Consider the following 21,991-nt stretch of genomic DNA (forward strand, 5'->3'; position numbering starts at 1 on the left):
TAAGACAAATGTTCAACATGAACGTTACAGATTGATGTTTCTTCTACAATTGTTATTTTGGCCAATTTGAATGTTCATACACAAATTTTGGTGAAAATGAGGGATGAAGGTCCAGGTCCAGAAGAAGCAAAGAGGAGTAGACTGCAGAGACATCAAAGCAGATAAGACTTAGTTCGTTCTTATCCTCGCCGCAGTCCAGTTCGCGGCAAAATTCAAAGAATCCAAGTGCAATTCATGGGTGAGGCCACGAGCAGGCAGCCAAGCAGGAGGTGGCCGATTTTGGGGCTGTGCTGATGCCTATATAATCGCCGAGGGGGCCTTCATCTTCCTCCTCCCGCCATTTGCTCTTCCCAGCTCAAGTTCATCTCGTCGCCGATTCTGACGCCGTGAGCCAGCCCAGTTCGATTCCTCTCAACCACAGCTGCACTACGACACCACAGTCCTGTTCGAGCAGACCCGAGCCATAGCCATCCCTTGCAGCAACCAATTCACGGTCGTCTTCTTCCTCTGACTGTCGCCGAGCAGGAAGAGCCAAGCCGCCGGTGAGAGTGCCTTTCCCGGCCATCCTAGCTCGATCCAGTACCACACACCACATCACTTGTACACATGGATGGTTTGGGGTTGATGAGCCGGCCTAGACCAACGGGAATATGCGCTGCCGCCATAACCAAGCCGCATATTGGGAGTTCGGCCCCAATAGGTTCTGGCCTCAGGAAATAGTGGGCTAGTATCTGGGCATTGTCGTGTGTCAGGACCAAGCATACTGGGCTGCTCAAGCGTGGCTAATGGGCCTCCAGTACGTGGGCTCGGCCCAGAACTAAGAGAGTTCCTGTGTCACCCGGTCGGCATGTGATCGGGAAGGATTTAAGCCGCCCAAAGGAGGCGCACAGGACATCGATTAGAATTTACCCTGTTCTTGGTTGCTCTGTTCTTCCATTCTTCTGAATCTTCTTCTTCTTTTTCCTCTATCCGGATCGATTCCTAGCTGTCTCATAACATTTGGTATCCAGAGCTTTGTATCCTCGATTCCGCTGTGTTTTGCCTAAATTTTGTTTTTTCGGACTCGCACTTCCGCCCTGACCTCGGCACCTCACTGGTGTGCTTGGTCGCTCCGCCGCGTTCACCCCGACCTCGGCGTCCACGCTCCGCCCACCAACTCCCAGTCGGCGGCGGCCACCGCATAGCGACGGTTAGCTTCTCCAGCGCCGTCGGCCACTTTTCCTCGCGCCGCTTAGGTTCTAGTTTGGCGGAAACGCATCCGCGGCCGCTCTAGCGTCGTGCAAGGCCTCCAAATTCGAGAGCCTCGTCACCACATCCAACGTCCTGCGACGACTCCTCCCCAGCCCCCGTCTCGGTGGATCAACCCGTTTGACCTCAACACGGCTCCACAGTAGGAGGCGCACCCACCTGCGTCTTCCTGGGAGCGGCCCAGCGGGCACCACACCGACATGAATCACCGGGATGCTGGCGGTGGGATTCTCGGATCCCGTCAGCCTCACCCGGTCACGAGTATGTCCACTCAACCCTCCCTTGAATTGTCGCTTGATTCTCGCACTGGTTCTTCTCGCTTGCCTCATCTCCCTAAAATGGAATTTCCCAAGTTCACCGGCGAGAACCCTAGGCTCTGGGTAGATAAGTGCGAGACATACTTTGAGCTGCTCTGTGTTAGCGGCAATTTGAAAACTCATTTCGCGGCTCTCAATTTCTCTGGCTCCAAACTCTTGAGTTGCGTGGCCGAATCACTAGTTGGGATAAGTTGTGTCAAGCTGTTTGTGCACGTTTTGATAAGGATCAGTATCAGATCTCTCTCCGGCATCTGGATAATCTGATACAGACTGGCTCGGTTGCTGAATATTATGATACTTTCGAGCAGTTGTCTCACACCATCTTACTTTACAACCCTTCTTATGACGACATATACTTTGTCACACGTTTTCTCAGCGGTCTTAAGGATGAGATTCGCATTCCTATTGCTCTTCATCGTCCTTCCAATGTGGATACTGCTAGTACTCTTGCTCTTCTACAGGAAGAAGAATTGTTGAATCAGCACAAGACCGGGCTTACTTGCTCTTCTATACCTGAATTCACCAAACAGGTGACCAAGACAGTTTCTCATACTGGTAAACAGAAACCCAAATTTGACAGCAAGAAACCAACTGAGGCCAAGCAACCAGATAAGCTGGAATTCTTAATGGCATACCGCAAACAAAAGGGTTTATGTTTCAAGTGTGGTGAACCTTGGAACAAGCAACACAAATGTCCTGCCCAGGTTCCATTACATATCATCGAGGAATTGTTAGAAGTCCTTGATTATTCAGATTCTGATATCTCTGATGACACTGAGCTAGGTTCTCCAGCTGAGGATTCCTTGATGGCTGTGACAGCTACTCCGCAGAAAAGAAGAACAATGCAATTTAAGGGTTTGGTAGGCAAACAGGAAATTCTCATATTGGTCGACTCAGGTAGCATATACTCTTTTCTCAGTACTCAGATGGCAGCTCATTTACACTGTAATTCCCAGTCCATTCCTGCTGAGCATTTTTCAGTTGCTGATGGAGCCAAAGTGCAGTGTACTAGCATGGTTCCAGATTTCCAGTGGTGGACACAGGGACATTCATTCACCCAAGATGTCAGAGTTCTTGATTTGGGAAGTTTTGATCTCATTTTAGGTGCTGATTGGTTGGAGGACCACAGTCCTATGTGGATCCATTGGAAATTGAAGAAAATGAGATTCGCACATATGGGCAAGATAATATTGTTAAGAGGCATTCATAATGTTCCCATTTCCTGCAAACCTATTGGGATCCATAAACTCAAAGGTCTTCTTCGCAGACAGGCTGTAACACATGTAATTGAGTTGACAAAGGTGTTTAGACCTACTGCACATTCTGATGTCCATCCTGTTCTTACTATTGATTCCACTCCTGACCACACTACAAAGCACCTTCCACCAGTCATTCAGCAAGTCATCCAAAGATATCCTGTGGTTTTCAGTGATCCCAATGATTTGCCTCCTCCACGAAAATGGGATAATACTATTCCTATGTTACCTGGTGCTACCCCAGTGCACACCAGGGCTTATAGATTCCCTCCTGATCAGAAGGATGAAATAGAGAAGCAATTAAAAGATATGATCTCCAAAGGTATTATTCGGCCCAGTGCTAGCCCTTATCCCTCTCCAGTGCTATTAGTTCGAAAGAAAGATGGATCGTGGCATTTTTGTGTGGATTATCGAAAATTAAATGCTCAAATAGTAAAGAACAAACACCCAATGCCAATTGTTGAGGAATTACTAGATGAACTTGCTGGGTCTTCTTGGTTCTCTAAGTTGGACTTAAGGTTTGGTTATCATCAGATTAGGATGTCTCCAGCAGATGTAAGCAAGACAACATTTAGAACTCATCAAGGCCTGTATGAATTCATGGTTATGCCATTCGGCCTCACTAATGCTCCAGCTACCTTTTAAGGCCTTAGAAAGGGTAATTAGGGTTGGATTGCAACTTTATCGAGAAGGAAAGTTGTGATCCATTTTCTAAAACATTTTGCATACACTGATCCTGCATATTATACGCTTAGAGCCTGAAGTCGACATCGTCGAAGTTAAGCTCGTCGAGACATTATCTGAGGATTTGGAAGAGGAGAAAGGAAGTTGATCAAGAGAAAGCTTGTACAAAAACTTCAAGTTGAAGCTTCACCTTCGAATCGGAGCAAGACAAGCACCGAAGCATCTACGCCTACTAATTTCACTTAACTTATGTTATTATTTAGATGCTGCATTTGAATGCTTAAGTCTAAGAGTTATTTGAATACCCATCTTATGCACGTTTAACTTCCTTGACTTAAAAACATCTATGCCACCTTTCAACTAGTTTAGATTCAACCCAGTTGTCTAAAAGTGTACTACTTTAAAAGCAATAATAGTCAAGATACTAGCAACACTCCATTCAATCAAGGAAACATAGGACATGTATGGTGGCCATTGAGTGCAGAACAGAAGAGGAGTTCTGATTCTGTCCTCACTTCCAAAGAAAGAAATAAGGATCTATGGCATGTTTAACCGTGGATCAAGTATTGAACGTACTGATTCGCATGCCGACTGAATGGGACCGGTAAGCCCAGTAACTCGGTTGACCTAAATTCTTGAATCGAGTTTTACCCCACTTGGGGTGAGAAGTTGGCGGGGTCGTAGCCTGAAACACGTGTTGAGATCAGGCCCGACGAGGGTCCTGCACGGGGGTGAGAACTCGGGTCTGGGTAAGCTTGGTTCAGGGTTTAGCCTTCCTTGCCAAAGGTTGCCAGTGTGGTTGTCATGGAACTCGTGCGTGGAGTGTGATCAGGGATCCCTTGCAGGGTGTATAACCGATTCGAATCGCCGCACTTCTCAGTTATGAATACTGCTTGATCTCGCTTAAACATCGTAAACTAAATAGGATGCAACCTTGATAAAAGTTATGGTTTGCTGAACCTAGAAGTATCTTAATGAATGTGACAACTAAAGTTTATCTTTCGATTTAATCAGTAATTGGATCTATTGAATAAAAGTTAGTATTTAGTAAGTCCAAACGCTTCCACCCAACAAACCAGTCCACTCAACAAGCCTTGCATATCCTTGAAACCTATATATTTATACTGGTTAGTTGGGCCAGTCTTGCTGAGTACCTTTTGTACTCAATGTTTGTGCTTTTGTTTGTTCAGCTACTACAGGAGGAGTCCGGAAGTCAAGATTTCAAGACCTCAAGAAATTTTGTGAGCTAAGGCTTGCATGTTAACCAACCCTACGGCTGGAGGATCTACGCTTTGAAACTCTAAAGTTATGGCATGCATTAAGGGTTGTGCTTATTATGTAATAACTCTTGTCTTGTATTATGATCTATAAGCAATGTTTGTGTGTAATATCCGATGCTCCAATGCAAAACAATCTTGTACGCATATCTGAGACATGGTTGTATGGTGGTTCGGGTGAAACCCGATGGACTACTGGATTTGTTTCATCTTAAGAGCGTTAGCTAGATTGTCTTTGTAAAAAGGTGATCAAGCGCTCTTAAGCCAGGAAAATTGGGCGGTTCCGCCATAGATAGTATCGGGTGGTTTGCGATCTGTTTTTCTCTCTCCCCATGAATGGATAAGGCAGTAGAACACTCAGGGGAAGGGGACTCTTGCTAAATAACAATCCAGAGAGTCCTCTCAAGGGAGATAACTCCTTTAACAAATACTCCCTCCTTCCCTGTTTGTAGGGCGCATGAGCAAATAACACAGGTACCAAGATTTGCATTAATACTGTGAAGAGCAAACGGCATCACTTCGATCTTAGAGTTGTTGCATGGCCGCATGCAGCCTTGCATGGCCACATGCAAATGGAATTCTGCATGGCGGCATGCAAATGTTCTCCCGCCGCGAAATCCTGCAGGCTTATTTTTTCCCTCGCCAAATCTAAATCCCTTTCCTTCAGGCGCTTATTTTTTTTCCCGTCGCCAAAAACTTTCCCGTTCTCGCGCTCATCCCTCTCAGGAGACGTCAGTTCCCACCGAAATTTTGAATTGCATCTAAAATTTTCAATCCGCGCCAAAGCAAATGGAATTCATGTGTACAAATAGGCCTGCCCAGCTATCCTGTTCCCATCGCCACTCCTTTCCTTCAGCTCCACTTAGCCATGGCAGATCTACACCCTGTTCATGGAATTGATCTCAATGTTCCAGCGTCTGAAAATGAGCCTGAAGAGGATGCTCAGGAGCTGCGGCAAGAGGATCAGGTTCATATAAGTAACCCGATTGACTGGGATCAGGTGCAAGAGGATTTTTTTGATTTGGACAACCCCATATTTTTTCATCAGACTGAAGAAGGTTGCTGCATTACTTGAAGTTATGTCTTTCTTTTCGCTCTTGTTTTGGTCGCTAAACTGTATGTCAAATTCTTAGATCAAGATCAGGGCGCTGCACAAGATGCACAAGCTCAGGACACCGGAGAAGATGCACCTGCTCAGGGCGCTGGAGAAGATGAACAAGCTCCTGATGCTAGTGGTGATGGACACCACAATGGCCAGGGATCAGTACTGCCTGATCTGAATGCAATGCCTGGTAATGCCCTTTATCTTTTACACAATTGCCGTGCATTAGTAATTCATGATCTGAATGCAATGTAATGCCTTTTCATGATGTATTGCCTTACTGTACAGATGTTGAGGATGGTACTGAAAACATATTCGAGGACTTTGGTTCTAATATTGGTCAAGGTAGCAGCTCCGGTAAGATTATCACTTTTTTCATGATAAAGGATGGTGTTCATAGCAGTGGATGACCTATTTTATTGCTCAGGTACAAATATTAGCAAACGGAAGCAATACAGTGATGACACAAAGCGAGCAGTATACGCCATGCTATTAGAGGGATCAGTGCGAGGCCATTTGCCAGAAGGGTTGTCGTTGCATGTGTCTTTGGCTATGGATGTTTCACTCAGATGTGTCCAGCGCATTTGGAAAGAAGGCCAAAAAAGGGGAGGAATACATGCTGTCATAAACAAGAGAGTGGGGCATTGTGGACGTAAAAGAATTGAACTTCCAATGGAAGCCATCACTGCCATACCATTTCAAGACCGAACAACTCTAGAAGATCTAGCAAGAAGGCTGGGAGTGTCCAAGAGTCATGTCCATAGGCGGCTGAAAGAGGGAAAAATTGAACGTCACTCGAGTGCCATCAAGCCATTTCTTACAGATGAAAATAAGAAGGCACGGGTGCAGCATGCTCTCAACATGTTAGAACCAGGTACAGTTCCTCACCAGCCGGTCTTTAAACTTATGTACAATGTGATCCATGCGGATGAAAAATGGTACTATAGGACTAAAGCGAATCAAAAGTATTATTGTACGCCGGGTGAAGAAAGACCTCGTCGAACTTGCAAGAGCAAAAGTTACATTGAAAAAGTTATGTTTTTTGGTGGACAATCTCGACCTTGGTTGAATGATCAGAATGTCTGTGTTTTTGATGGGAAGATTGGCATATATGCATTCGTTACCACTGAACCTGCTAAAAGGAAGAGTCCTAATAGGCCACGTGGTACTCCGATCACAAAGCCAATCACATCAGTGACAAGGGATGTAATCAGACGGTATCTCATTGACAAGATGTTGCCCGATATCAAGGCAAAATGGCCAGCTGAGGGACGACATGAGACAATATGGATTCAACAGGACAATTGTCGAAGTCATATCCCAGTTGATGATCCTGAATTTTGTGCAGCGGCTCAAGCTGATGGATGGGATATCCGTTTGACATGTCAACCAGCGAATTCCCCCGACACAAACGTGCTGGACCTTGGATTGTTTGCAGCCATACAGGCATTGTTCCAAAGGAGTGGCATGCCAAAAACCATTGATGAAATTGTGCAAAAGGTTGAAGCAGCTTATTGGAATTTTCCAGTTGGTCGGTCGAATAGAGTATTCCTCACTCTTCAAGGTTGCTTACGGGAGATACTCAAAGAAAAAGGAGGGCAACACTACCCTGTGCCTCACATGAAGAAGGCGACGTTGGAGAGATTAGGAATACTGCCAAAAACTTTGTCATGTGATCCAACGATTGTTCAAGAAGCAATAGAGTTTCTAGCCTCTGTGTGATCATGTTTAGTCAACTTTGTAATCTCTGAACCTTAATCGATTATGTAAGCTCTGAATTTTGTAATCCCTTAATTTTAATGAACTTATCATTTGCATCTCACTCTGAATTACTCGCATGAAAGCTTACAGTAGTCACACATATCCTTGATGTAACAGTACCATGCATATTGCCGGCGGGGTACAATTCCATGCATATTGTAAACACGGATGCTAAGATTGTTTCATCAACCTAAAAATGAAATCCTAACATTCTTGAAACATGGATAGCATCTTCTACATTCTCATTTGCCAATACGTCTAAATCATCTTTCATGGTTGCACCACGGCGGATTGCATCCATTGCAAACGCAGCTTCACGTACATCGCTTGTGTGGGCACCGAAGTAGGAAGGGATCAAGAGCGGCCCCATTATCCTGAAAGCTTCGTACTTGCAGAAACTTGACATGTACACTTCCAAGGGCAAAGAAGAGAGATGCACGAGAGCTTCCGCTGCCTGTTTATCCTCGTCGGAGAGGACCACCTTGTTGCCGTCGGAGCAGCCGTCGGAACGGACGATCTCGCTGCCGTTGTCGGAAAGGACCTCGTTGCCGTTGGAGCGGACGTTCTCGCCGCCGTCGTCGGTGAGGACGACCTCTTTGCCGTCGGAGCGGACGACCTCGCCGTCGTCGTCGGAGAGGACGACCAAGTTGCCGTCGGCGCGGGCGATCTCGCCGCCACCATCGGAGCGGACGACCTCGTTGCCGTCAGCGCGGGCGCCATCACCATTGGAGCGGACGACCTCGCCGCAGCCGTCGTCGAAGAGGACGACCTTGTTGCCGGCGGCAGGAGCGCTAGCCATGGGAAGAAAACAGAAAGGATCAGGATGGAATGGATGGAGAAAATACAGAGATCGGTCCATTTTTATTCCCGTCGCTGGGCTGCTCAGCTTCTGTGAGTTAATTGCTTCCGTGAGTTAATTCGTACGTAACAAATCCCAAGGCTGCACGCCTTATATTGGGAGAAAAGCTGAAAATGGTCATGCGCCCTACAAACGGGGAAGGAGGGAGTAAACACTAAATTGTTTTATAAGTTATCTCGTAACAATTTTATAATTTTTTAATTTATGGAAAAAGATAGTTGCATTGCAATAATAACTCGTATAATGAAAGTAAAGTTATTCAATAATCCTAAAATTTAGCGTACCAGGTGGTTGTCTGTCACCTCAGCTCTCTCCTTCATATTGTAGAAGTCTTATATCATTGCATAAGGCAACCTACAATATCACCCACATGTGGTAATGTTATTTTCTTACTCATGGTGGAACATCAATAGATGCTTGAATGTGGGACGGGCCTGATAAAGCATGCACCTGCTGCTACCGGGCTAGGCAAACCACGAAGTCGGACCATGCTGTAGCAGAACATGGGCTGATCCCTCAGGCCAGACCTGGCATGAAGCCCTTTTTGCGGGGACGGCATGAGTGGCACAATGTGCCTTGTCGCCCCACTAGCTTGTTACTACGTAATGAAAACTTTTGAAATAAAGTTTACTATATACTAGCGTCTCGGATTTTTATCTATTGCAACATAGATAAATAATCATTGCAGCATCAGAAATTAACCTTTGCAACATCAGAAAATATATATATATATATATATAAATAATTTTGACTTCTGAACTCGAGAATGAAATTTTCACCGCAACATTGACACCATGTTTCGTACCTCATCCACAGCGAAACAAAAATAAATAATAATTGCAATATTAGTTTTTATGTCTTGTAATGTGTGTCGGGTGTCTGACCGATGAGATCGGTAGCATTACCGTTTAGTACTACTATATAGTATGGATTCAAACGAAGCCTATGTACGGACACTACTGTCCAAATCGGATATACGTAGGCACAGTTCTACAGGCCCACTCCCGTTGCGATGCAATTGGTCTGGATACGAGTCCGAGCAGGAGCGTATGCACGCGCGTGAGCGAATCCGATTCGGGGTACCTCGTCAGAAGCCCGATCGGAATCGCAGCTTTCCCGCCGGCCCTATAAATCCGCGCGACGGGTTTCCCTCCAAACCACAACGACAAAGGCAAATCAACGAACTCGGCTCGCCACTCGTGATCACACAAGACAATAAAGACGCGCCGTGTGTTCCTGTGTCATCGTCGATAGTTCTCGGTTTGTTGAGTGTGTACGTGTGACGGTGTGAGTAGCAGTTCGGCTCGCAATGGCGGGCGGCGCGGCTGTGGCGGCGGCCGGGCGGCGGCAGGACTACCCCGGCGGGCTGACCCCGTTCGTCTTGATGGCGTGCCTGGTGGCGGCCACGGGCGGGCTCATCTTCGGCTACGACATCGGCATCTCCGGCGGCGTCACGTCCATGGACCCCTTCCTCGTCCGCTTCTTCCCGTCCGTGTACCGGAAGCAGGCGGAGGCGGCGGACGGCGGCAACCAGTACTGCAAGTTCGACAGCCAGCTGCTGACGCTCTTCACCTCCTCGCTCTACGTCGCCGCGCTCGTCGCCTCGCTGTGCGCGGCCTCCGTCACCCGCGCCGCCGGCCGCAAGTGGTCCATGTTCTACGGCGGGCTCACCTTCCTTGCTGGGTGCGTGCTCAACGGCGCCGCCATGAACGTGGCCATGCTCATCCTGGGCCGCGTGCTGCTCGGGATTGGCGTCGGCTTCGCCAACCAGAGCGTGCCCGTCTACCTGTCGGAGATGGCGCCGGCGCGGATGCGCGGCATGCTCAACAACGGCTTCCAGCTCATGATCACGCTCGGCATCCTCTTGGCCAACCTCATCAACTACGGCGCCGACAGGATCGCCGGCGGGTGGGGCTGGCGCCTCAGCCTCGCGCTCGCCGCCGTCCCCGCCGCCATCATCACCCTCGGCTCCCTGTTCCTCCCGGACACGCCCAACTCCCTCCTGGAGCGCGGCCGCCCCGAGGAGGCCAGGCGGATGCTGCGGCGCGTGCGCGGCACCGACGACGTGTCCGCCGAGTTCGACGACCTGGTGGCGGCCGGCGAGGCGTCCAGGGCCGTGTCCCGCCCGTGGCGCGACATCCTCCGCCGCAAGCACCGGCCGCAGCTGGTGATGGCGGTGGCGATCCCTCTGTTCCAGCAGCTCACAGGAATCAACGTCATCATGTTCTACGCGCCCGTGCTCTTCAAGACGCTGGGCTTCGGCGGCAGCGCGTCGCTCATGTCGGCGGTGATCACCGGCCTCGTCAACCTCGCCTCCACCCTCGTCTCGGTGTTCACCGTGGACCGCGTCGGCCGGCGCGCGCTGCTCCTGGAGGGCGGCGCCCAGATGCTGGCGGGGCAGCTGGCCGTGGGCGCCCTCATCGGAGCCAAGTTCGGGTGGAGCGGCGTGGCCACGATCCCGCCGGGGTACGCGGCGGCCGTGGTGGTAGTCATGTGCGCCTACGTGGCTGGCTTCGCGTGGTCGTGGGGCCCGCTAGGGTGGCTGGTGCCCAGCGAGGTGATGCCGCTGGAGGTGCGCCCGGCGGGGCAGAGCATCACCGTCGCCGTCAACATGCTCATGACCTTCGCCGTCGCGCAGGCCTTCCTCCCCATGCTGTGCCGCCTCAAGTTCGTGCTCTTCTTCTTCTTCGCCGCCTGCGTCGTGGTCATGACGCTCTTCGTCGCCTTCTTCCTGCCGGAGACCAAGAGCGTGCCCATCGAGGACATGGCCGGCGTCTGGAAGTCGCATTGGTACTGGAAGCGGTTTGTCAACGACGGCGAGGACGCCGACGGCAGGGGAGACGTCGAGATGGGTATACTAGCTTAGCGTAGTTAGGTTTTTTTAGCTAGAATTTATCAATTTAAATCAGGATCGAGCGTGTGTTCTACTGTTCATAGGTACAGGAGTATAGAGTAGCTGCTACCTATATTTTACTTTGTTAAGTTGAATACTTGTACTATGTTCATTGAATTTTAATAAAGATACATTTTAAGCATCTCCATGCTGATCCCAATTTCCCGATCCAACTACATATTGAGAGAGTTTGTATCAAAATTGCACTCCAGCATATTCCTTTTATCTTTCTCTTTTCTCAATAATTATTAGGACAAACCAATAATCCGTCCCAACTCTCACGAAATAGAGGGAGAGTTGAAGCTCTCCCAAAACAGTAATTGGCTTGGGATAAGATTATTTGGCAATAACCATGAAAGAATAGTTGGAGTATGGGAAACATTTATTGAGGAACCGGTGGAGATGCTACCTTTTCTCCTTACGCAATCACATACTCCTATTTAGCAAAAGGGATCCCTTAGCAAAAGTGATTCCACAATGAGCGCTATTACATACACAACTAGTTTGTCCAAAGGGGGAGTAGATTTATTAATATAGCTACTAAACAAATTCGCAAATATGCTAGCAACTATATATATCATAAATGGGCTAATGAATGAATTCTCCAGAAAATATTGTTCTAATTAATACAGGGTGCTAGTTCTCCTGAAAATGTGATCTAGCAGCCTTAGCCTTGAGCCTTGTGAAAAATTCTCTTCAATTGTGATCTAGGATCATGTATCGTACCTTCAACCAAACAAATGTACGATCACAAAGCCGATTTCAAGTCATGACACACATATCCGATTTGTGATTGCAATAACACTTTCCTAAAAAACGATTACAATAACTCAAACATATCATGTAACAAATCGAAGAGATGCCTAACCTGTTGGTGCCCATGAAAGCAGAATGCATCAAGCAGAAAATATCGTTCCTGTGCATGTCTGTTTTAAGTTCGAACCATACACACATAAGACTATATATAACAGAGAATAGTAGTGTCAAAAACTCCAAAGTGTCACCACTAACCATGCCAGCCTGAAAGGCACAATGGCTGTTCCCAAAAAAAAAGAAAAAAAAAAGAAAGGCACAATGGCTAAATAAACACCCTATATGGTCCTCAGCAGGGACTGCAGGAGTGCAGGTGTGACTTGAACACCTTCTGTTAGAAAGGTTACCGGTGTCAAGAGGAAGAATGACATGACTGTGACTACTGAGAAAAAATTAATGGCGCCCAGAGATCCCTGGTCAGAAGAGGGGTTAGAGTAGTGGACATAAGATTGAGGAACTAGCAAATGAATTCATAACTGATCATTGAAGAAAGTTGCAGGTTGGTTATGCGGTTACCCTCATCACATTCCTTGACTGGAAGACCGCAATTGAAACGAGACACAATACAACCAACGGAATAAGTAACTGCAAATTGATAGAGATGTTCATGAGCGGTAGCAAAAAAGAAGGAAAAATATATGTTGGACAGAGATCGAAATCACCTGACCGAGGAAGATTGGAACGAGAACCGGATAGGTAGCAGGCTTCAGCTCCCTGTGAGCCTTGTCGACATGTGTAAATGACACCGCAACCTTCCCGGGGCTCATGTTTGTGAAAACATTGGCCATGGTATGGACAATAGCTAGAGGGAGGATAGCAGAAAGCTGGGAAAACAAGAGCGTACATACAATTGCAACAGAGAGGTAAGCTTTGAAGCAATAATATATACTCCCCTCCTTTCCATATTGTAAGTCATTCAAACTTTCTTGGAGAGTCAAAACATTTTAAGTTTAACAAGTTTATACAATAAATTACTAAAATTTGTAATACCAAATAAGTAGATCTTTATTAAACATAATTTCATAGTATATCTATTCGGTGCTTTAGATCTTTGTAATTTCTTCTACTTAGTATAATTTTAGTTAAATATAAAAATAGTTTGATTCTTTAAGAAAGTTGGATTAATTTACAATTTGAAACAGAGGGGTACAATATGTAAGCTAGTTCACCAAATTAAAGGAAGAAAAGACAAATGAATTAGTAATATTTACCTGTGCACCGGACACCATTGGTCTTTTAAGGATACCGGTGTTCCACATGAGCAAAGCGACTAGAGTTCCAACGGCGAACTGCACCGCCGTGACGTTTATCGGGTACGGGAAAACCTTGAGAACCTGCCATGCCCATGCGTTTACAGGAAAGGTTTAAAATCAACTTGCCGGTAATCATTGGTATCATCTAGAAGTTGCTCAGACAAGCAACTGAGAATGAAGCACCAACATCTAGATGTCGGAGCCGTCGGTCAACTCACTCACCTGCTTGCTGTAGACGACGGTGAAGAGGTGCCAGAGACCGAAGAGGGCCCCCAGCCGTAGCATCGTCTTGGCGTGCCCTCCTCCGGCCCTGGCCTCTCCTCCTCCAGCAGCGTCCATGTTCTTGGCCGCCTTCGTCGCGTCGTCGTCTTTGTGCCATAGGCCCAACGAGGACATTTCTGTTTTCTGGGAGGAGAAACCGAAGCGCTTCCTCGGCAATGACGCTGACGACCGTGGGGACAACGAGATGGGTACAATTTGTCGGATGATCTTTTCGCTGTGAAATTTGTTGTCCGGACTCCTGTCCTGAGTGAATGAATACACAGTGCCCAGGCCACAAGAATTGAAGCAACAGAGCCAAGGATCCCAGTAGTGTAGTGTAGTATGCCGTCCATGCCGAAACCATCACGATGTACCACGGAAGAATAATTCCGAAGATCATGTCTCCACACATTTTTTTTTGCTGTCCATCTTCCTAGTTTAGAACAGGACTAGCAGATTGAAAACAGCACCACGGAATGACATGCCGAAAGGATCACGACCAGGGTTTACTTTTTCGGCGAAATTTAGCCGAAATTTCGGTAAAAAATTCGTTTCCGCTAGTAACCGGGAAGTGAAATTTCGGTATTTTTCGTTTTGAATTTGTAAAATTCAAAAAAATTTGTAAAAAAATGGGGAAAAATATAATAAAAAACTAGGTGTTTTTCTGAGCTTATTGATGTCATGCATGATAAAAAACATAGAGATTTAGTCAATCAAATAAATTTTTTTCCGCAGGTAGTAGAGCAGCTCGGTGCGGCGTCGTGACAACTCGAAAAACTTTGAACACGAAAGTTGTTCATCATTTACAACTCTACAACATTGGTTTTGGGCAAAAGTTTATTTAAGCCACGGTTTACAATTTATAACCAATTCACATGAATTGATAACCAATTCAAATCATGCTTGTCCTAGATTTAAAATAACTTTCAATTAGATCAACCAATATCCCTGAAATTTTATAGACATATCCGCAATAACAAGACTTTTAATTGGTAGTTTTTGAAATAATTAAATAACTTTCAAACCATTGCTCAAATAAAAAAATTTCTGAAACAAAAGTTGTAGATCTCGAAAAACTGAACAAAGTTGGTATTCAAAATTTTTTCATTTGACCTTGGGAACAGTAGGAAAATCACAACTGACATCATTTTCCGGTCGAAAATCACCGAATTTCAGTCGAAATCACCGAAATTTCGGTCGGAATTCCGTTTTTGAATTTGAATTATCTTTCCGTTCGGAATTATCGAAATTTCGGCTGAAATTTCGTTTCCGGCAATTGGCGGGATTCAGTAAAAAAACGAAAAGATAAACCCTGATCACGACACACCACGAAAGAATTACTCCCGAGGATTACATCTCCACCACCACTATTATTTTTGTCTGTCTTCCTCGAAGTTCAGTTTCAGAAGCGTACAAACAGCACAAGAAAAATGGCACCACACCAAAATTATTAATACACCAACAAACCATAAATCCGTTCAAAAACACTAGTAATTAAATCACGAACAATCACTTCAAGTCGTAGCAAACCAGAGGGACTTCTTGCAATATCGCTCTAAACTACAGCACTCGCTAGTCACTCAGACGGCAGGTCTTCCACAGTTCTAATGGATGGATCTGATAATATATGTCATTAAGCAGCCTTGGCCTTGGGCTTAAGCCTCTTCAGTTGTGAGTACAGGAAAACTCCTGCGAGGGCAACCCCGGTACCTGGACAAATCAAATTTTCCCAATTCAATTCGTGAGGGAGAGCGGAATAACATGATTGACTTAATTAGAGTGGTGAAAGAAAAAGATGCGGACCTAGAGAGTTGACGGGAGAAACAGGAGTCCTGAAGAACAGAACGGAAGTCACAATGACCACCACACGCTTGACGCAGTTGCCCACTGAATGGGTGACTGGGGACACCCTTGCAAGGATCATGTATGACACCTTCAACAAATTAAGCATAACAAGATCAGTAAGTAAATTCGAAATTGTGAACGCTCAACACTGAATATCAAATAATCTGACTCAGCACCAAACATGTAACTAAAGGGGAAAACAGATCCAATAATTCCAACAAGATGGGTCATCAGATAACTGAATACATGGCTGACCTGTTGGTACGCATGGAAGCAGCATGCAGCAATCAGCGACCTCGTGTAGATCTGTTTTAAGTTCAAGCCCTGCACAAGATTTTAATTTTTCAGTAATATAAAATTGTCCTCAACACAGTCCGCAAGATGTCATAAATAAATGGAGTACTCACAGCAGACTGCAAGACTGCAGGACTGACTTTGACACCCTCTGTTAGTAAGGTTACTGGGGCCAAGAGGAAGAATGACATGACTGTAATGATTGAGAAAAGATTAATATTGTCCAGAGATTCCTGAAGTGAGGAAAAGAAAGAGTTAGGTATACTCTCGAAGGGAAAGACATAAATACCCATAACTAAAACTAACAATCAATTATTCATGACAAAATTGCTAAACAATTCAAGAAAACTGCAAAGTGATAGTTCAGAGACCTCTTTCTTCACCATAAGCTTCTTGCTTAGCACATTCCTTGACTGGAATGTTACATTTGAAGCCATTGCACTCCAAAAGCCAGCCCTGGACATAGAAATTCGAGGTTACACGTGACAATGCAATGACATAACAAGGAATCCATTGCTTCTGCCTTCCTGATTGTGTGTAAGAGCATGCACACACACCATACACTATGCAGAACAGAGAAAACCTAACAACAATTGTAGAAACAATGACACTAGAACATTGATCAACTAAAGTTTGAGGTACATCAGACGATTGAAGCAATAAAGCAAAAGACAGGAAAATTAGTATGCAATTTGCACAAGAACCATCCAAACACCTGCTTGTATTCTAAAAAGGCACCTGTATTGCTTACCAGTTAAAGGAAGCCTCAGTAAGAGATGCCAAAGCCACACCACCAACGATGGGAACAAGAGACAATACAACCCAAGGAGTAGGCAACTGCAAAATCGTTCATTTGCCGGAGTAAAAACAGGAAAAGTTTAATCATATTGCCAGAAGTTACTATCAGACTACAGAGCTGAACAGATGAAATTACCTCGCCAAGGAAGATTGCTGAAAGGAGGACTGAGAAGAAAGGCTCCATGGCCTTGATAGTATGTGTAAATGAAACTGCAACCTTTCCAAGGCTCATGTTTGTGAAAAGATTGCCCATGGTGTGGACAATAGCCAGAGGAAGGATAGCGAGAAGCTGAGAAACAAGAACAAAACTGATGTCATTTTGATGCACTATGTGTGTACTGAATGTTTGGCCAGAGAAACTTAATATTCACCTGGGCACCAGAAATCTTTGGTCTTTTAAGGATACCGGTGATCCACATGAACAAAGCAATGGCAGTTCCAACAGCAAACTGCACAGTTGTGATGTTTATAGGGTATGGCAAAACCTTCAGAACCTGCCAAGCATAGAAACAGTTTTAAAAACCTGTACTATTTGCTAGCAACTGATGTTCACCATCTAAATGTTTCTCACATAACTCAAAGGCGGGGCGGTGTACACCAACAAATTGAACTACTGTGATTTACCAAAACATCACTTAAATTTCTCTTTAGTTACAAAGAAATGATTGTTATCAGTAAATAAAGCCTTGACAGCGTCACCAGAAAACATCCGAGTGAATGTTGAAACAATGGACAACATATCAACAAGGAGTCAAGGATCTTGTGAACATAACCACTTACCACAGTAGAGATGCTATTCTGATCTACTAATCACATATATACAAAAATGAAGACCTATGTGCGTATGAATAAAAATGGAAAGACATTACATGGGTGCAGTCTGCAAATTCATCAACAAAAGCTTGCTATGTAAAAGCTTTTCATATATATACACATATATGAAAGAGGCTTAATTGCATCATTATTGACTATGGACTATGGTTAAAACAAAAGTGTCGATACTTCCTAGGTTTGCTGTTCTTTACAAAATTGAGCAAAACCTTGTCCAGAATGTGTAGTATGGGGACTTGGGGAGCATATATAAAATGAAGAAGAAAAAAGAAGCAAAGCAAGATTTTCTTCTTGAGCCGTTTTTGGAGCCTGTACCAGTAGAATATCATGATGACTTTGAGCAAATTCTTGCATCTACACAGAAAGTGGGTTGGCCTACATTTGTCAACTCAATTGTCGTTTTTACAAATTTTCTGGTGACTATGTAGCAAAAGGGAAATCCACTACAATTGATCTATAAATTTCTCAAGACAATAAGCTCAGGCCAGTTAGCATTTCACCGAACCTAGTGAAATGTCCATGTGGAAGATTCAGCAACACCGGTATGAAAGAAATATGGAATAATAAATTAACAAACCAATACATGCCTCCTCTCAGCATACTGCATAGCTCAAGCATGAACGGAAAATTGCAAAAGCTATGTCCACGCCATCATCGGAATTACACAAATGCAAACTAAGAGAAGGATCTGTCCTTGGTACTTACGATTACTGATAATCCGATATGCGCGATTCACTGATCTGCGCAAGAGAATCACTTGTGCGCGGACATTAGAGGGAAGACCAGCAGTCCACCCCCTCGCACGGCATAATGCAACACAAGAAAACAGGGGAAGGGGACATGGCGACGGCAATGACAGTTTGTCGTCAGTCAGCTCACCTGCTTGTTGTAGATGTTGAAGTAGATGTTGAAGAGGTACCAGAGGCCGAAGAGCGCCCCCAGCTGCAGCGTCTTCACTAGCCCTCCTCCCGCTTCCTCCCCGGCCCCCTGCGCCGCGGCCGCCGCCGACGCCGACGCCGCCACGTCCCTGCATCTCCGCTTCTCCTCCTCCTCAAGCGGTGAGGCCGGGACGAGCCCGGCGCGGGCGGAGAGGCGGAGGCCGCGCGCCGGGAGGACCGGGCGGAGTCCGGCGCCGGCGCCGGCGCCGCCGCGGCGGTAGCTAGGGCAAGCGGCGAGCGGCCGGGCGGCGCATGGCCGGACTAGCCCGATGGCCGCCGAGCTTTGCATTGTCCTGGGGAGGATCGCCGCGGCGCCCCGCCGAAGGTCCGGGAAGCCTGAGCCTCGGGAGGCGGGCGGAGGGATCGAGGCGGAGGCGGCGGCGGCGGAGAGCACGAGGTTCCCACCGGGTTTGGTGAGGTGGTGCCGGGCGAGTGACAGTGCGCGAGATTTGGAGGAGGACTTTTATGCAGCGGCGAGGCCGCGTTGAACTGGCACCGTGTCACTGGCATGCGGGCCAACGGAGCTCGTGGGACCCACTTGAGTGGGCGGGTGGATCCGACGTGGGCTTGGACCGCATCGCCGCTCCGTGGAGCGCAACGAACAGCTGTCGCTGGCAAACAAGCAGGCCGTGCGGGCCCAACCGCTCGGCGACTGAAACGCCGGGGGAGCGTGCGTGTTGCGGCGGTTTCGAGGGGAAAGCTGAGATGTGGACCCGCACGCACAAACAAACAGGCTTTCTTACCAACAGAATTTTTAAAAATGAACTTTGGTCTTATTTAGATGTCTTTAAAATTCAAAAATTTTACAAGATTTTCCGTTACATCCAATATTGAACACATGCATGAAATATTAAATGTAGTTAAACAAAATAATTAATTACACAGTTTATTTATAATTTACGAGATAAATCTAAACCTAGTTAATCCATAGCGGGACAATAATTACCAAATACAAACGAAAGTGCTACAGTGTTTTACGATCAAAACTTTATGCATCTAAACAAGGGTTTTGGCGTTATTGTCATGTTTTGAAGCGAAACGATGAAATGAAGATTTTCTCTATTTTTAGATTGTAGGAGTTTACCCTGTTTTTTTTTGAAAATGAAGAGACCGTTTGCCACTATCAAAAGCAGATAACAGTGTTAAATTACTATGAAATGATCTATCTGCCGGATCCAAGGCGCCCGCCTAAGCCCGGCCCGCGTTAGAGGGGAAGATTAGCAAAGCGGAAAAAGACAGAGGGAGGGGGAGCAGCATCTTATTCTCTTCGCGTTCAGGATCGGAGAAGCATTCGTAAGGGGCGAGGCCTTCGTTTCGTTGGCAGAAGCAGAAACCATACAATCCATTCCATTCGGGGCTTCGGGGACCAAAAACGAACTCTGTTTACTTTTTTCATAGATAGATGATATATATAGGAATAATATATACATCCCTTTACTTTAGATGTCTATGTATCTTTTTCATCTCCCGATTAGGGTTATGATACCTGATGTGGCGCTGATTGGTGGTACTTCTCGAGTACTATCTCGATTGAAGTATTACCAATCGTTGGTGGTAACATCGTGTGTCGCTACTAATTTAACCAGCAGCAGCACAAAAAGGACGCTGGGTATGCTGAACCTCACGAAAGAATCTGCAAGCGTACAGATACCGGTGTAACTTTTATTTTAGTGTATTTCAAGGGTTATTGAATCTAAGGGAATATGAGTACGATATCTACGATTCAGGCTCATCAAAAAGACACAACACTGGTAGGATCAAGCGATCGAGAGGACTATTTAGATTCAAGGTAAGATTAGACTAAGAATCAGTTGTTTACGTCGAGCATTAGTTTCGCCTGGTCAGACAAGAAGTTCTGGCATAGGCTGCTATCGTGCAACCGAACATGGATGATTATGATGGCACAAAATAGGGTTGTCACAATCTGAAGGCTACCGCACAATAATCGAATGGTAAAGAGTCTAGGCATCATGCCTACACTATCGTTTAATAACTCTAGTCCTAGTCAAGAACATCCGTCTCTATCGGGAATCTTAGACTAGAGCTAACCACAAATACTAGCAAACACTCAATCCAATAAATAGTAAGAAACTACTAACTGATGGCCCTCCCATTGGTCCATGGCCGACCGGCCCAAGACGCCACCGCCTTTGCCCTTTGATGTGGCACCCTCCCATTAGCCACTGATGTCGGTTCCAGCTGATTGGCTTCAGCCCTCACCCGTGCGAGAATAAGACACACCACAAGTTGAACCTCAAGCTCAATTCCTCTGTTGTTTAGCCTATAGACTAGTGGAGTTTAGGCTGAAGTAGTAGTATTTGGGTCCCCAAAGTTGCTTAGGTGTTTCGGTGTGGGTTCCGCTCTTATCTTCCTTTGTAATTCTCAGATAGCTGTAACAGATTTATCTTGTAGTTATTTATATTCGTTATTTATATTCGCGTGACCTATCCTGCTGTTTCAAACATATACTACATGATTAGTATGTATTCATATCTTTTGCTTTGCATGATTAGACAATTAGGTTTAGTACATCAGTATCCATTCCAATATTCATATGTTTGCTTTAGTATGATGTCTGTCCATCCGAATGGTGAGGGCTCCACACGAGATACTAGAGTATCGCTTATTAATGTAGACATGATGTTCAGGTTAATCAAATGTTGCTGGATGTTGCCCTTTCCCATAGTTTGTAGAGATAGCTTGCAAGTGGTGACAGTCCTTTTTTGTGCCATCGAAATCCTCCACGTTCGGATTGAGAGGTAGGAGGTTCATAAATTACCGTGATGATATAGATAGTCTTATCTATCAGTCATGAGCAGTCTCCTGGCAGTATCTGTTGTGTCTAAAGCTAGGATAACCATGTGTATGGTGTAATGTATAGCATGAGCTGTATAATTAACTGCAAGTACATAAAACCTGAGCTGCTAACTTCTTATTTTCTCCCTGCCTTACGAATATATTAACTTGAGCATGAAATTTGTGTGTCAGACTATCTCTATCCATTATTTATCTTACCACTATTTATGCAATTGAATATCCGAACAAAAACTATTCATCAACTTACCTATTTATTCTGCTTGAGTACTCTGGAGTACTCTTGAGTAAAATTAACAACCATGGAGTACTCTTGAGTAAAATGCTACATCGCTATTCTGTGCGCTTGCGGTTTTATTCGTAATTTACGAATACCCTCATTGGCGTTTGCGGGCATTGTCGCCTAGGAACACCAAATCTAGTGGTGACGCTAGTAAACGCCAACAATCATCGCCGCCACCATCATCAAAATCATTATAAGCATCAAACGTTCTGTCAAACTACGCATCTTATATGATATCGTTGAGTGGATTATCTGTTGGAGGGTGAGCATTCTTGCCATGATACTTTCAGATAATGTAGTTCTCAACAAAACCACCCTCCAACACGTGCGATCTGATTGTAGTTGTGTCGTTGAATACTCTCATATTCTGCAGGTTTTGCATGGACAAGGTATCCTCCATGTCTTCTCATTTCTTGCGTGGTTCTCCGCAGCTTGAATGAATTTATTATATTCTCCGAGAAAAT

The 21,991-nt window shown here is 45.6% G+C and overlaps 4 protein-coding genes across 7 annotated transcripts; 2 read left to right on the forward strand and 2 right to left on the reverse strand.

Annotated features, from left to right (window-relative positions):
* The first annotated feature begins 884 nt into the window (after nt 1-884).
* LOC120660271 lies at nt 885-5,005 on the forward strand. Of its 2 annotated transcripts, none has more exons than XM_039938696.1 (2): nt 885-2,462; nt 2,547-3,936. In XM_039938696.1, exons 1-2 carry the CDS (start codon nt 2,192-2,194, stop codon nt 3,464-3,466), a joined length of 1,191 nt encoding a protein of 396 aa, XP_039794630.1. In that variant the 5' UTR covers nt 885-2,191; the 3' UTR covers nt 3,467-3,936. The 2 variants fall into 2 exon arrangements, with proteins under 2 accessions (XP_039794630.1, XP_039794631.1); XM_039938697.1 differs by adding an exon at nt 4,696-5,005 and having other exon boundaries at nt 886-3,143.
* A 4,709-nt stretch (nt 5,006-9,714) lies between these two features.
* Nucleotides 9,715-11,429, forward strand: LOC120658805 (sugar transport protein MST6-like). 2 transcript variants are annotated; one of them, XM_039936983.1, is made up of 2 exons: nt 9,715-10,132; nt 10,235-11,429. In XM_039936983.1, exons 1-2 carry the CDS (start codon nt 9,814-9,816, stop codon nt 11,368-11,370), a joined length of 1,455 nt encoding a protein of 484 aa, XP_039792917.1. In that variant the 5' UTR covers nt 9,715-9,813; the 3' UTR covers nt 11,371-11,429. The 2 variants fall into 2 exon arrangements, with proteins under 2 accessions (XP_039792917.1, XP_039792916.1); XM_039936982.1 differs by having other exon boundaries at nt 9,715-11,429.
* A 471-nt stretch (nt 11,430-11,900) lies between these two features.
* On the reverse strand, nt 11,901-14,217 carry LOC120658806 (phosphoenolpyruvate/phosphate translocator 1, chloroplastic-like). Of its 2 annotated transcripts, XR_005668850.1 has the most exons (6): nt 13,686-14,217; nt 13,422-13,544; nt 12,873-13,034; nt 12,727-12,795; nt 12,266-12,623; nt 11,901-12,123 (listed from the first exon to the last, which is right to left on the reverse strand). XR_005668850.1 is itself a non-coding variant. In XM_039936984.1 (5 exons), the coding sequence occupies exons 1-5, from the start codon at nt 13,857-13,859 to the stop codon at nt 12,489-12,491; spliced, it is 663 nt and encodes a 220-aa protein (XP_039792918.1). In that variant the 5' UTR covers nt 13,860-14,217; the 3' UTR covers nt 11,901-12,488. The 2 variants fall into 2 exon arrangements, 1 of the variants encoding a protein (XP_039792918.1); XM_039936984.1 differs by having other exon boundaries at nt 11,901-12,623.
* An 838-nt stretch (nt 14,218-15,055) lies between these two features.
* Nucleotides 15,056-18,871, reverse strand: LOC120660274 (phosphoenolpyruvate/phosphate translocator 1, chloroplastic-like). The gene is made up of 9 exons (XM_039938705.1): nt 18,372-18,871; nt 17,033-17,155; nt 16,798-16,950; nt 16,615-16,700; nt 16,235-16,319; nt 15,977-16,096; nt 15,825-15,893; nt 15,528-15,657; nt 15,056-15,434 (listed from the first exon to the last, which is right to left on the reverse strand). Exons 1-9 carry the CDS (start codon nt 18,717-18,719, stop codon nt 15,358-15,360), a joined length of 1,191 nt encoding a protein of 396 aa, XP_039794639.1. The 5' UTR covers nt 18,720-18,871; the 3' UTR covers nt 15,056-15,357.
* Nucleotides 18,872-21,991: the final 3,120 nt, after the last annotated feature.

The sequence above is a fragment of the Panicum virgatum genome, chromosome 2N, assembly GCF_016808335.1.
Source record: "Panicum virgatum strain AP13 chromosome 2N, P.virgatum_v5, whole genome shotgun sequence".
Taxonomy (NCBI): Eukaryota; Viridiplantae; Streptophyta; class Magnoliopsida; order Poales; family Poaceae; genus Panicum; species Panicum virgatum.